The sequence below is a fragment of the Phyllostomus discolor genome, chromosome 4 (genome assembly GCF_004126475.2).
Source record: "Phyllostomus discolor isolate MPI-MPIP mPhyDis1 chromosome 4, mPhyDis1.pri.v3, whole genome shotgun sequence".
NCBI classification, from domain to species: domain Eukaryota; kingdom Metazoa; phylum Chordata; class Mammalia; order Chiroptera; family Phyllostomidae; genus Phyllostomus; species Phyllostomus discolor.
The window spans coordinates 125,604,015-125,620,127 of NC_040906.2; the positions used below are offsets into that span (position 1 = coordinate 125,604,015).

Genomic DNA, 16,113 nt, shown 5'->3' on the forward strand with positions numbered 1-16,113 from the left:
CAACATTATCCTAATTCCAAAACCAGATAAAGACAACAAAGAAAGAAAACTTCAGGCCAATATTGCTGATGAACATTGACGTTAAAATTCTCAACAAAATACTGGCAAACCACATCCAACAATACATTAAAAAGATCCTACACCATGACCAAGTGGGATTCATTCCAGGGATGCAAGGATGGTGCAATATTCACAAATCAGTAAATGCAATACATCACATAAACAAAAGCAAAGACAAAAAACACATGATCATATCAATAGATGCAGAAAAAGCATTTGATAAGGTATAGCACCCATTTATGATAAAAACATTCGGCAAGGTGGAAATAGAGGGAGCATTCCTCTACATAATAAAGGCCATATATGAGAGAAATATAGCCAACATCATACTCAATGGGCAAAAATTAAAATCTTTTCCACTAAGATCAGGAACAAGTCAAGGCTGTCCACTTTCACCACTTCTATTCAATATAGTACTGGAAGTTTTAGCCACAGCGATCAGACAAGAAAAAGAAATAAAAGGCATCCAAATCAGAAAGGAGGAAACAAAACTGTCACTGTTTGCAGAGGACATGATAGTGTACATAGAAAATCCTATAGACTCCATCAAAAAACTGCTTGACCTAATAAATGAATTTGGCAAAACAGTGGGATACAAAGTCAATATCCAGAAATCAAAGGCATTTCTGTACACCACCAATGAAACAGCAGAAGCAGAAATCAAGAAAAAAATCCCATTTGAAATAGCAAAAAGAAAGATAAAATACCTAGGAATAAACCTAACCAGACAGGTAAAAGACCTGTATTCAGAAAACTACATAACACTCAGGAAAGAAATCAAGGAAGACACAAACAAATGGAAACATATACCGTGTTCATGGATTGGAAGAATTAACATCATCAAAATGTCCATACTACCCAAAACAATTTACACATTCAATGCAATACCTATTAAAGTACCAATGGCTTATTTCACAGACATAGAACAAACACTTCAACAATTTATATGGAACCATAAATGACCCCTAATAGCTGCTGCAATTTTGAGAAAGAAGAGTAAAGTAGGAGGGATCACAATACCTGACACTAAACTATACTACAAGGCCACTGTAATCAAAACAGCCTGGTACTGGCATAAAAACAGGCACATGGACCAATGGAACAGAACAGAAAGCCCAGAAATCAACCCAAGTCTCTACGGTCAATTAATATTTGACAAAGGAAGCAGCAACATAAAATAGAATAAAAATAGCCTCTTCAACAAATGGTGTTGGGAGAACTGGACAGCTACGTGCAAAAAAATGAAACTCAAGCACCAACTTACACCTCATACAAAAATAAATTCAAGGTGGATAAAAGACTTAAATATAAACCGTGACACCACTAAAGTCCTAGAAGAGAACATAGGTAGGAAAATCTCAGATATTTCATGCAGAAACTTTTTTACTGACATGTCTCGTAGAGCACAAGGGACATAAAGGAAAGAATAAACAAATGGGACCTCATCAAAATAAAAAAGCTTCTGCACAGCTGAAGAAAACAGTATCAAAATAAAAAGAGAAACAACTGTATGGGAAAACATATTTGCCATTGATACCTCAGACAAGGGTTTAATCTCCAAAATATATAAAGAACTTACAGGACTCCACTCTAAGAAGACAAGCAACCCAATTAAAAAATGGGCAAAGGACTTGAACAGACACTTCTCCAAGGAGGACATACAGAAGATCCAAAGACACATAAAACGATGTTCAATATTTCTAGCTATCAGAGAGATGCAAATTAAAACCACAATGAGATACCACTTCACACCAGTCAGAATGGCCATCATAAAAAAAGCAACAAACAGCAAGTGTTGGAGAGCTTGTGGAGAAAAGGGGACCCTAGTGCACTGTTGGTGGGACTGCAGACTAGTACAACCACTATGGAAAGCAGTATGGAACTTCCTCAGAAAACTAGAAATGAATCTGCCTTTTGACCCTGCAATTCCACTGCTGGGACTATATCCTAAGAATACTAAAACACTAATACAAAAGAACCTTTGCACCCTGATGTTCATAGCAGCACAATTTACAATAGCTAGGTGCTGGAAGCAATCTAGATGCCCATCAGTAAATGAATGGATCAGAAAACTATGGTACATTTACACAATGGAATTCTATGCAGCAGAAAGAAAGAAGGAGCTCCTACCCTTTGCAACAGCGTGGATGGAGCTGGAAAGCATTATGCTAAGCGAAACAAGCCAGGCAGTGAAAGAGAAATACCACATGGTATCACCTTTAACAGGAACCTAAACAACAAAACAAAGAAACAAACAAAATATAACCAAGGACACTGAAGTAGGGGACAGACTGACAGTGACCAGAGGGGAGAGAAGAGGGAATTTCAGGGGAGAATAGGTAGGGTTTACAGGAACATGTAAAAGACACATGGACCAAAGCTAGAGGGAGGGTGGTAATGGGAGGGAAGTGGGGAGGGTTGGGTGGGTGGGCTGGAATGGGAGTAAAAGGGAGAAAACTGTACTTGAACAATGATTAAAATAAAATTAAAAAAGAAGGAATAATAAACATTTTTTAAAGTCTGAAAAAAAAAATAAAAGAGACTAAACATCAAGACTGAGACTATACCGGATGATGACAATCTGTACCAAAATGGCACCCACCCCAGTTTTTTTGTGATCATATTATTCATACTAGTTTATCATGGGAGCATGATCAAAATGAAAACATGCATAGTTTTCTGCTACTGATTGATTAGTATGACTGTCTTGTTTCTTGTTCATCATTATAATGTCTAGTGCTTATCAAAGCTGTCATCTTAGTAGGTAGTCAATAAATATATGTTTGGGAAAGAGATGAATTGATGAACAGCAACCATGCTGTGAAATTATTTAAACAGAAGAATGTAAGGTTCAATCATAAAAGGCATATATATATATATATCTGTGTGTACACATACATATGTGTGTGTATACATATATATGTATGTATATATATGTATATATATTTAGAGTCTACTGAAATAAGATTAAGATCATGATTTTCAAGAATATAATACACATGATAAAAGTGTGCTACATAGCTTTTGAATGTTTTATAAGATAGATTCATATTACCTGGATAATTTAAGAATGGTCTCTTGGGCAATTAAACTGGGTATCTGTTTAAATACCAAAAATTCAGTGTTTTCCAATACATCAGATTAATATAGATGAATTTCCAATTAATATTTCTATGATAAGTATTTCTGATTTCCTTAGTTACATTAATTTAAAAAATATACACTTATTCATGACTATATGTAAGGTACTGTTCTAGGGCAGGAGCTACAAATGTAAGTAACATATAGCTCTGGCCCTGAAGTCACTTGACTGATTTCTTAATGAAGAATTCAGAGGTATATGGAATATGAAAGAAACAAGGAAGTAGAAAAGTCTTTGAAGTTGATAAGACAATGGATAGTACCAAAGTCTGATAAAAACTATGACTGGAATTATGATATAGTTAACTTATTAGAATATATAAATATATTAATGATATTTTTTGCCTTAATTTTAAATTACACAAAGTTTAGAAGACTGGTTTAGGGTTCAAGATAAAAAGGGATATGGAAATTATTAGAAATATCATATGCCATTTTAATATTAACCAATATTTTATTTGAAACAGGTGTGGCCGCTGACCGAATAGCAATTCAGTCTAAGGGGCGATACACAGCCAATCTGTCTCCTCAGAATTTGATTTCTTGCTGTGCCAAGAACCGCCATGGCTGCAACGGTGGAAGCATTGATAGGGCTTGGTGGTACCTGAGAAAACGTGGGTAAATAGCTGCCCAACATGTATTTCTAGGAGTCTTATGAGGGCTGCTTAGGGTTAGAATAAAGAAAAAATATATATATTTCAAAGTTTTACAAAAATGCACAAATGTATATGCTAAATCTATATAAATATATGCTATATTAGGTATCTACTGAGTTTACAAGTTATTGGAAATGATTATTTAAAGAATGTCTACTTCCTAGCTAAATTAATGGAAAGATTCAAGTAAGCCCTGCCTTCTTGTTTCTATGAGCCAAATGGCTCTACTGAATCCCCATGGAGTGAATATAGTAATTGATATCATTGATACTTACACTGAACCTTTCAGTTACCCAAGTATATGAGTAGATAATGTCAAGTAAGTTAGATTAAGAATCAGATGAATAAAATAAAGGAGTAATTTACAGTTGCCTCAGTTCATCAATATCATTAACTGTCCCTGTCCCATTTGACAAGAAAAGGCAGGTTGCATTGTTTTACTCTCAAGTGCTCTGATAATCCACATAGCACCCTCATGTCTGCTTTGAGAGCTCATCCACTTAAGAGCTGAGTTCTTTGGCTAAGTAAACTGTAGATGATAGCTAGTAGTATACATATGTACTGCTCACCTTTTATTTCCTTGTCCAGTCAGTGCTCTGCAGCTGCTATAGCACAGACATGTGCTGTGAAAAAAGTGGGTGTCAGATATTGATGAGTGGTAATAAATTAAAAAAAAATTCTTTCATATGTTTTGCCTACTAAGGCAGTACTTAGAATGGACAACTTGGACTGATACCTTCCTGGCATACTAGTGCTTGTTTAGCTTCTTTTTTGTACTATGATAAAAATTAAAACCCTTTAGGAGGTTCATAAAAGTGGTCATTGAGACCCAACTAAGTTTCATTGTATTAGTCTGCTTAGGTTGACATAAGATAGCATAGACTGGATGTCTTAAACAGTAGGAGTTTCTCACAGTTCTAGGGGTTGAGAAACCCAAGACCAAGGTGTAGCCAATTCAGTTCTTGGAGAGAACCCTCTCCCTGGCTTACCACCTCTCTGTGTTCTCACAGGACGGAGAGGGAGTTCTCCTGTCCATATATGGACACTGATTCCATTATGATTCCATAAAGAGCCCCAACCTCGTTACCCTATTGAAAGCTCATTATCTCCGAAAGGTCCCATCTTCAGATATGGCACTGGGGAGTAGGGCTGTAACATGTGAATTTGGGGGTGACACAATTCAATGGAAAACACTCATTATCCCATTTAAGGAAAGATTTTTTTGAAGCAGTCAGTGTTTTCAATGACTCTGCTTTCATTATGCTCGTTGCCTAGATTTTTTTACTCTCATGAACACTTTTGAATTTTCTTGACCCAATCTTATTGTATAATCTTATAGCCAATTCTATTATTTCATTTTTTTACCATCTGCTTCTTTATTCAATGAGCAAAATAATTTGTATGTTTTTATGTTCAGTTTCAAAATTTGAGATTAAAATTGTTTATCTTTTGTGTAATATCTGATAATTTTTGACTTCATTAACTTTAAATATCAAATTAACATATAGTATTTCTCTAAGTATCTTGAACTATAGACATATAATAGTTGAAGTCATAGGAGAGGGTATCTATAACAATAAAAATGTAAAAATATCCTCAATTATAAAACATAATTTATCAGAATACTCCCTCTAAATATAGTAAAATTTATTGTCTTTTTTACATTAAATTTGGCTCTTCTACATTGTAATTATAGATGCAGAATGAAGAAGCACTTCCTCTATTAATATTACCATAGATTTTATTGACAGTCACTTTTCATCTCCAGAAAATTCTATAATGTAGATAGAATTACTTATTTAAGTGGATTAAAGCAAGATTTAAAAAATTATAATGAAGAAATAAGAGGGGGTGGGGGAGAATGTAATATCAGTGAACTGCTCTTTTAGAATCAAAGTTACACATGTGAGTAAACAGAATGTTTAATTCAGTAAAATTGCATTTGGATAGGATATTATAGCATTTTCCTAAATATTATTTTTACCTTTTTGCTTATTCCTCATAGACTGGTATCCCATGCATGCTACCCACTTTTCAAGGACCAGAATGCTACCAGTAATGTCTGTGCCATGGCAAGCAGGTCTGATGGGCGGGGAAAACGGCATGCCACAAAGCCATGTCCCAACATCATTGAGAAATCTAATAGAATCTACCAATGCTCTCCTCCATACAGAGTCTCTTCCAATGTAAGTCTAAATGGCACGGATTAATAATGGTTAACTTGTTCAAAATCTATAGCTCTGCTGTTATTAAACCTATTTAAGAACTATTTAAAATGATAACATTCTAAGATAATGCTATGATTTGAGGTATAATTTTTTGATGTTCTTAAAGTGCTCATTCAAGACTTCCAATTTGGGTATGATTTCTGATCTTTGTAATATTGGCAGTATAAATGATTGGCTTACATTTAAAAATGTCCATGGAACTAGAGTTTTTAAATTATGTTTTAATTAATTAATATACTTGACAAGTAAAAGCCAAATCAAACCCCTTTTTGCTGACATTTCAGTTGTTGTAGTAGCTCATTTTATAATTTTTTGCCTTACTCCACAAAATAATTAAGGTAGCTGCAATGGGAAGAAAACACCCTTGGATTCCAGTTTGTCATATCAAAATCACTGGCAAATTTTACTCTGTCATATCAGTGCTACCCAAACCTTGTCACTTTCAGAATATCTGGATCTTCACTGTCTTCCAGTTACCTGCAGAATACGGTCCAGTATTTTTATGATGACACACAGGCTTTCACGATTTGGTTCTGACTACTGCTTTTGCAGACTCTTGTCTGGCCAGCATCTACCCCTCTACCCACCCATAATGCACCTGATTTAAGGACTACTATCTGCTTCCTAGGTATACCATGTTCTTTCATGCTTCTATAATTAGCCAAGTGATGATTCTTCTTACCCAAATGGTTATCCCACCTATTTCCATCCGGTAAAATATCACATGTCTCAGGTCTAGGTCAAAACTTGATCTTCTCTGTGAGGTTTTCTTGACTTCTAGGTAACATTAATTTCTCTTTCTTTTTTGTGTCTATGGTACTTTGAGCTTGTCTCTATAACAGAACTTATCAGTTTGTTGTGTTACTGTCTATTCCACCAAATATAAAAACATTGAGGATAGGTTCAGGGTCAATATTTGTTACTATCCTGGTTTCCTGTGGTATATACTTTGTGATACATGTGCATAGAAGTATGAATGAATGCATAACCTGGCTCTTTACTAAGGGCTGCATTACACATTGGGTAAAAACATTTGTGTGCTAAATCTACACTAAGGAAGTTCACTAAGCATGCATCTGGTATTGCTCCTGTGATCAAAAGAATGGACATGGCACTAATTACCAATGATTAACCATGGTTTTATTTTTTTAAAGATATTATTTATTTATTTTTAGACAGAAGATAGGGAAGGAGAAAGAGAGGGACAGAAACATCAACATGTGGTTGCCTCTCATACTCTCCTGACCAGGGACCTGGCCCGCAACCCAGGCATGCTCCTTGACTGGTAATCAAACCAGCAACCCTTTGGCTCGCAGGCTGGAACTCAATCCACTGAGCCACACCAGCCAGGGCAAAACATGGTTTTAACTTAATTATTTTTTGTCACCATAAGAAACTATTATATTTTGTCTCCATTCCAAAATTATTATCAGTGTTAAAGTCAGTGAAACAAATGGGTGCATCTTGTTTTAACAACTTTATCAGTAGGGCATTTTACATGTGAGTATTTCAAAGTATGATTAAAGGTAGGCAGTCAAGGTACACTGGGTTGTGCAGTCACTCCTAAGCTGATTGTACAACATCTAACAGACACCAGACAATGGACCTAGTGTGCTCTGATAACAGTGACTGTGCTCAATTATATTATTCCTTCTAGGAAACTGAAATAATGAAAGAAATCATTCACAATGGACCAGTTCAAGGTAAGCTTGGATGAAATATGGTTGCATGATACCCATTCCTTTAATTAACATTACATTTTAGCTCATGTAAAAGGAACTTAATAAAAGAAAGAAAATTTTTACTTTCAGAGAATTCCTAAGGGTTCAACAGTTAGTTTTAAGGTCAGTGCAATCATGGAAAAATATGCTCACCTAATAACTTCATTAGGTGCATTTTATTTTAAGAAAATAGATTCACCCATAAATTGAATTCCTAAATATTCATGACACATTTGATGGAAGTCTGCTAAATCTTTCCAAAGTGATCATGAATGCAGCAGACAGTCAAACATGAAATGCTAAGCAATGAGCTCATTTAATTGTTTGGTCATATTTAAAAATCATACATAGTGTTAGAAATTTTCTTACCTTCGGTTTAAATGGATCTGATAATGAATTGCAAAAAATCAAGGTTCTGCAGTAGAAATAAAGTATCTACTTTTCTTTTTCTATAAACTCAAAATAAACCAAGTAAGCCAGTATGATTTTGTGTTTTATAAAAGGCTACTTTTTAGTCAATTTTCTAAACATGTAATGGATAGTAAATAAATAGTAAATTAAAAATAAAATATTTACTGTACATTGACTGATTTTTAAGATATCACCTCTGATATGTAGTTCCTCTGCTTATTTAATTTTACTTTGCACCAATTGCACAGCTAAAGATACAGTCACAGCATCTATTCTCTGTACCAAACCTTGCCCCGAAGAGCACAGAAACATACATCCAGAAGGCACAAAATGGAAATTCAGGTTGTGAACATTGAAGGGTCCAGAATATAATATCAGTGTAGTAGGTTAAACCAAATACATTTAAATTAAGCAAAGAAATTTAAGTAAACCAAAACTTAAATTTAAAACATTTGATGTATATCTAAGGAACTGTTGGCCAGTTTTTGTTTTTGAAGTGCTGAATGCCGACCTAATTAGTACTGATTCAACATCCAGCAGTAACCATGGATTTTTGTGTTGGAATAATTAGTGTTTATTGTTATCACCACTGAACATTTATTGAAAAACTGAAGCTTACACTAAACACATCCTGAACCATGTTTAATTTAAAAAACCTGGGACCTTACACAAAATCTAGAACAAATGAATAGAAATACTTTTTCTTCCTTACATTTGTGTCATTTTTGTTGGCTGTTATAAGAGAAGAGCAATTCATGTGTAATTTAAATATATACTTCAGGGAGTGGAGTTTGTGTGACAAATTTGAAAGAGTACAGGCATTTGAACTCAAGGATGAATTCAAAAATCCAACTTTGATATTTACTACTTAAATGACTTTGGGCAAGCTATTTAACCTCTCTGAATCTTCACATAATTATTACTTTTATAAGTTCTCTCTCTCTCTCTGTCTCTCCCCTCTGTCAAGAGATACTTGGATCATTATCATTTAAAACTGAAAACACTTTAGGTTTTTTGGGGTCATATACATAAATGATTGTGAATTTCACCTAACAAGGAAAAAATAGATACAATTTCAAAATAATAAATTGAAATGCATTCAACATCCACTGAACAATGTTTGTGAGAACCTCTCTCCTGCCAGCCTGAGCCAGGGGCAAAAGACAGAGCTGCTGTGAAGGCAGGCTTCATCCTGCATGTGGTAATTCTGTATGTTTGCTGTAGTTTTCCAAAAATAAAATTGCACTGCAGTACTTTGAATAGTTTGATGTTTGTGGGTTCATCAAGTCTGTTTTGGTGCCTGAAACTGAAGGAAAAAGCCACCCTCAAGTTTATTGTGATAACTTCTCACCCATTTTTCTTTAGTTGGCAGTGTTTTTCAGAAATGAAAAGTGTATTTTATTCATGGTGGTTACGAGAGAGTTGGGACAAGCTAAAGAAGCCTGTGTTCTATAGAAGAGGAAAACCACTAGCAAATTCTCCCATTTTTGTAAATGCTGATTGACTCTTCTTTCTGTAGATGCAACGTGATTGTTTGCCCATTGTTGCCTGGCCAACATTGTGCATTTCTCCCGTCTCAATGCAAAAGGACATAAAAGGCAACAGAGTGCTGAATAAATAACACTGTGTGTATTCTTCTAAAATATGTAGAACTAAAAATAAGTTTAGGTTATGGAAAGAGAACAAAAGCAAAGATCTTCATAGAATACAGTTATATAAATTCTTAAAAACCTATGGGAATGTGTTTTAAAGTTGATAAAAAAAAGTAATCTCTTTTGAGAATATTTGAACAGCATCAGGAAAGGCATGGAACATTAAAAAGTTTTATTTAACTTTGGAGTAGAAGCTTCATTTTAGCCAGTGACTTTAGCTCCTGTTTTATTGAAAATGCATGTTAAACTGAGATAAACAAGCATTTTACACAGTTGGGAGATAGACAAACATTGTACGTAGTTATGAAGGTATACTTATCTTGCTGCTCAAATCTTCTAGAAGAGATGTTTAAAGTCTTCACCTTGAATTACCCAAGCCCTTCAACAAAATGTACAATGCAGAAGAGAAGTAATGTAGGCGAGGGCAAAAAGTATAAGTTTTTACTTTCCAAAGGATACAACATTGCCTTACCTCTCCAGAGCTGGGAGGATGAAATTCTTTTGCCAAGAGTTTCCTTTTTATTATTAGCTCACTAAAGAAAAATTTGTATTTATTTCTAAGGATTAGGGACAATTACTTTAAGCCCAGTTTGCCAGTTTTACCCTTCACTGCTAGCTTAATTGGAGTTTTAAGAGGCTTCTGGTGAAGTATAATGTTAATAGAAAAATTGCAAATCATTAGCCAAGTGTGGTGGTTCTTCACGGCAAGAAACTCAACTCCTTGTTAGGGGTGTCCAAACTTTTGGCATCCCTGGCCCATACTGGAAGGAGAACAGTTGTCTTGGGCCACACATTAAATATACAAACACTAAGAAAAACAAAAAAATCTCAATGTTTTAAGTAAATTTATGATTTTGTGTGAGGCCTCATTCATAGCCATCCTGGGCCACATGGGGCCCATGGGCTGCAGCTTGGACACCCCTGCTGATAATAGTGCCTCTATCAATTAAGAATAGATAGTGTTTCAAGGGTATAATGTCTACCTAAGTACTACTCAAACAACAAAAGTTCTTATTAGAGAATAAGGAAGTATTGCAGTCACATATAAGTGATATCATAGGGTACTTGTTTTCTCTGATTGGCTTATTTCACTTAGCAAAATACTCTCTAAATAAATGAACAAACAAAATAGAAACAGATTAATAGATACAGAGAACAGACTGACAGCTGTCAGGGGAGGAGGCTGGGTGAAAAAGGCAAAAGGATTAAGCAAAAAGCCCTCTAAAACTCAGACACAGACAACAAACAGTGTGGTGATTACCAGAAGGAAAGTGGGGGTGAGGTAACAGAGGGTAAGTCATTACTTGACTTGGAGTAAGTGAACCCACAATATCATATACAGATGATGTATTATAGAATTGTCTGCCTGAAATAATTTTGTTAAGCAATGTTACCCCAATAAATTCTATTAAAAAAGGAAATATTGCAACCAATTACATTAAGCAGAAATTGGAATTAGGCTGTATTAAAAATTCCCTCCTTAAATTCTACTCCTGGGGAACTTCTGGTCAAGATGGGTGGTGTAGGCAAACATGATTCTTCTCTTTGCACAACGACATCAAAATTGCAACTAAAATATAGAACAACCATCACTCAGAACCATCAGAAATCAAGTTGAATGGAAGTCCTACACTACAGAATTAAAGAAACCACATCCATCCAAACTGGTAGGAGGGGCACAGATGCAGAATGGGCTAGTCCCACACCCACATGTGGTGGATAAAAATTTGGGAGGGTATTTCAGAAACCAGGAGTCCCAGCCCCACACCAAGTCCCACAGCCCAGGGTTCCAGTGCCAGGAAGGTAACTCCCCACAACTTCGGGAATTGAGTTGGTGGAAGAAACTTCTGGAGCCCCAAGCAGTTCCTCTTACAGAATCCCCACACGGATACATCTACTCAGACTGCTGGAGCTCAGTCTCCAGAGTTGTGGTGGCAGCTTGAAGGGCATCAGTGGCATACTGGGAGAGGCTGAAGTGTCTCTTGGGATGAGCAGAGGCCATTGTCCCTTTTCTGAGTCCTCCCCCCTCCCCACAGAACCATGGGACCAGCAAGCTGGTGTTCCATTTGAGACTACATCAACCTGGCTAATACTATTGATCCACCTTGGAGATCCCCAGAGACTCCGTGCCACCCAACTTCTGGGCCCACTCAAGCTGCATTTCCATATGAATTGCTAGTCTTGGTTCATACTGCAAAACTTCCTAAAACCCATCAAATAAACAACAACCCCAGGCCTGGCACTAGCAGCAGCAAGCCTAGATTCACAGGTTAGCTTTGCTTTGGAATCTCCAATCCCAGCACTAGTAGCAGCCATCTCAGATTGCTTTATCAATCAGGTAGGGTGGCCCCAGGCAAAATACAGGTGAGGGCTGACCTTGTCCTACACCACCCAGGAATCCCAGAGCCTGTGAACCCAGTGGACAGCTACAGGTCATGATAGAGCACCACCACCCTGCCCCTGCACAGCTGATCCTCCACAGAGGGTGGAGGTTAGTGGTCAGTGATCACAGCCAGTTCTTGAACCTGACTGGCCTGGGTGAATCCCTCCCACTGATCTGCTAACAGCAACCAAGGTCAACTATAAGAAGAGGGTGTACTCAGCCCAAGGGTGCACCTGGAGTACCCAGCTTGGGTGATAGGGGAGTCTGTGCCACTGGACCCTACAGTACCTCTACTACATTAGGCCACACTACCAAGATACAGAGTCAAAGCATCTCTACCTAATACATAGAAACAAACACAGGGAGGCTGACAAATAAGGAGACAAAGAAACATGGCCCAAATGAAAGGACAGATTAAAACTCCAGAAAGAACTAAACAAAATGGAGGTGAACAATGTCAGATACACAATTCAAAACACTGGTTATAAGAATGCTCAAGGAAGTCAGTGGGGATCTCAGCAGCATGAAAAAACCCAGGCATAAATGATTGATATACCAATGAAAATAAAGAACAATTTACAGGGAATCAACAGTAAAATGGATGAAGCCAAGAACCAAAGTAATGATATGGAACATAGGGAAGCAAAAAACACCCAATCAGAACAACAAGAAAAAAGAGTCCACAAAAACGGGATAGTGTAAGCAGCCTTTGAGACAGGTTCACGTGTTCCAGCATTCACATTATAGAGGTACCAGAAGAAGTAGAGAAAGAGCAAGAAATTAGAAATCTATTTGCAAAAATAATGAAAGAAAAGTTCCCTAATTTGGTGAATGAAATAGACATTCAAGTTCAGGAAGCACGGAGTCCCAAACAAGATGGATGCAAAGAGGCCCACTCCAAGACACATCATAATTAAAATGCCAAAGGTTAAAGATAAAGAGAGAATCCTAAAAGCAGCAAGTGAAAAGAAGTTAGTTGCCTATAGGGGATTTCTCATACGACTGTTAGCTGATTTCTCAAAAGAATCATTGCAGGCCAGGAGGGATTGGCAAGAAATATTCAAGGTCATGAAAAGCAGGGACCTACAGCCAAGATTGTTCTAGCCAGTAAAACTATTATTTAGAGTCGAAGGGCAGGAAAAGAGCTTCCTAGACAAGAAAAACTAAAGGAGTTCATCATTACCAAACCATTATTATATGAAATGTTAAAGGAACTTATTTAAGAAAAAGAGAAAGATCAAAACTATGAAAATAAAATTACAAAAATACATATTGATCAACAATTGAATCTAAGAAAACAAACTAACCAAACAAAAAGAACAGAGACAGAATCATGGATGCAGAGAACTTTTTGATGGTTCTCAGATAAGTGTGGGGTATGGGGGAATGGGTGAAGAGGTGAGGGGATTAAGAAGTACAAATATGTAGTTACAGAATAGCTGTGGGGATGTAAAGTACAGTGTAGGAAATGGAGTAGCCAAGGAACTATACACAGGACTGGTGGACTAGAACAATGGTGGGGGTATTGCCTGGGGAAGTGGAGGTGTTAGGTGGAAGGGTCTAAGGGGGAAAATCAGGACAACTGTAATAGCATAATCAATAAAATATTATTTTAAAAAATTCTTCTCCTGACAATTTACCCACTTACTCTTTCATGCTAATTTCTAGAGGTTTTTAAATACTACATTTTAACCATATCATTTTACCTCTTGAATTTTGTTTTAGCAATCATGCAAGTCCATGAGGATTTCTTCCATTATAAGTCAGGGATTTACAGACACGTCACCAGCACAAATGAAGAATCAGAAAAATATCGAAAGCTTCGGACACATGCAGTCAAACTCACTGGGTAAGGCAGTTTAAAATCTTCATTTAATGCTTTTGGGAAATGAAATTAGTTTCCCTTTATACTCAAGAATCTGATACAAATTTAAAATGATCTAATCCTTAACAGTCCTTAGTCATTATTTTAAAGTTCAGTTCAGTGAAAGGATCACTTTAAATTCTGAGGAATGATCATTCCCTGCCTCTCACTTACTTGTAAGTGTGTCCTAAGAATCTGTTCCAAGGACAAGGGAAATACATTAGTTCAATGACGTATTTTACCTATGCATACTTGAGGGAAGGATAGAAGTCCAAAATGTGTTAGAATTTGGTGAAAACGTTTTAAATAAAGTTACAAATAGTAAAGATTAAGCAGGAAGAGAGGGTAGAGTCACCTTTAAGTAATATAAAATTATTTTTTATATTTATGTGAGAATTGTGAAATTAATATTTATCAAAATTGCGAGTAAAATATGTGCAGTCCTGAATTGGCAAGAAACAAACTCAAAATTTGGTTACATTTCGATAGTTAAGTAATTTCATAAATAGACCCCACTCAGAAAGAGTGTGGCCCTTGAGGTTGCTTTTCTGTGCCTTCCTATGTCATTCCGGCTGCCCACTGGGCAAGTGTTTTCTCACTCCAATGCCTCACTCCAATTCAATAAAACGCTACAGAAAAGACGTTTGGGATTTTTTTTTTTGTTCTGTTTTCATCCCAGACTCTCACTTTGCTCACCTTGCTTAATATGGTAAATATCTTCAATCCTAGTGAATATGTGCTTTCTGTTTAAGTTTGATTGAACCTGTACAAAAACCACCTCTGCTGCAACCTAATTGCTAGCTTCTCCTTACTGATCTTTGAAACTCTCTGAGTCAGTTCTAAGGTATGTTATCATGTGCAATGTCTCCTTCATCGTCATGCCTCCTTTATGTGAAATGCTCTCATATTTCCATTATAAAATCACTACATTTTATTGAATCTAGGATACTACTGATTTTTGGCTTTTCTTGATTTCAAGGATGTAAAAATATGTGCATCTTAGAATTGAAATATATTTGAAGTTAATGCAGGATATTAAAAAAACTACAGGTGAGAGAAACAAAGATAATTTCACTATTCAGTGATAATCTTGCCTAAGAGTTTGGAATAGTTTATTGATCTCCTAAATATATAGCTTTAGAGAAAGATGGCCAGATAGATAACTAGATATATTTTATAGGAAAATGAGAATACTACAGTACTTAAAGTTTTATGGCAAGGACAGTTTTGCTAACATTTTTATTAGGAGCACAGAAGAATGAAAGTTTTTCTGTATTCCTGTACCCACTGGGCATTTCACTTTTCCATTTAGCCATATTAAATTTCTGAAGTCATTATAAACATTTGGTGAAAAGTATATCATGAAAGTCTCTCTGTGTTCCTCTCTCTGTTGGTGAAAATTTAGAGGGACAAAAATAGAAAGATAATATAAGTTAACTGCATTTAAAAATGCTAACAATCCCATTAATTTTACTTGAATTTAATGAAATATAGTAAAATAATGTGAAATAAGATATTTTTGATTCTTTAACATAAGAGATACTAGTTTCTAAAGGAACCCTTTATACTTAAGAAAAAATATATTAAAAGAATTAGTGATTGGAGTAATAATTCATTTTTAGCTTCATATTTCAATTTTAGATTATATTGATTTGTTTACAGACAAGATGAAGAAATTCACCATTCTTATACTTCTTCCCACCTTAACTCCTCTCATACCTTATATTATTAGTAATATTATTTTTACATATTAAGGGATTACAAAATTTGCATTCTTCTCTGAAATCATAATATACATAGTTTATAATTTCTTACATATTAATAGAGTTACTGATAAGCAAATACCTTCTGACCTTGAGTTTCATTTTTATTGAATATTTTAGTGAGTGAATTTCATTTTTAATCAAGAGGGGTTCTCTTTTAATGCCTGTGGTCTCTAATGTCTTGAAAATTTGAGAAAGTGTTTCCTTTCTATTCAGGAATAACTTTAATAAGTA

At 35.7% G+C, this 16,113-nt stretch overlaps 1 protein-coding gene across 2 annotated transcripts in view; it reads left to right on the forward strand.

The window, feature by feature from the left end:
* The window catches only part of TINAG (tubulointerstitial nephritis antigen), an 83,954-nt gene that overhangs the window by 31,388 nt on the left and 36,453 nt on the right, over positions 1-16,113 (forward strand). For both annotated transcript variants that reach the window (XM_028510438.2, XM_036024256.1), the window contains exons 6-9: positions 3,669-3,819; positions 5,863-6,043; positions 7,743-7,788; positions 13,978-14,101. In XM_028510438.2, the coding sequence (XP_028366239.1) occupies positions 3,669-3,819; positions 5,863-6,043; positions 7,743-7,788; positions 13,978-14,101 (502 nt within the window). The remainder of the gene's footprint in view (positions 1-3,668; positions 3,820-5,862; positions 6,044-7,742; positions 7,789-13,977; positions 14,102-16,113) is intronic.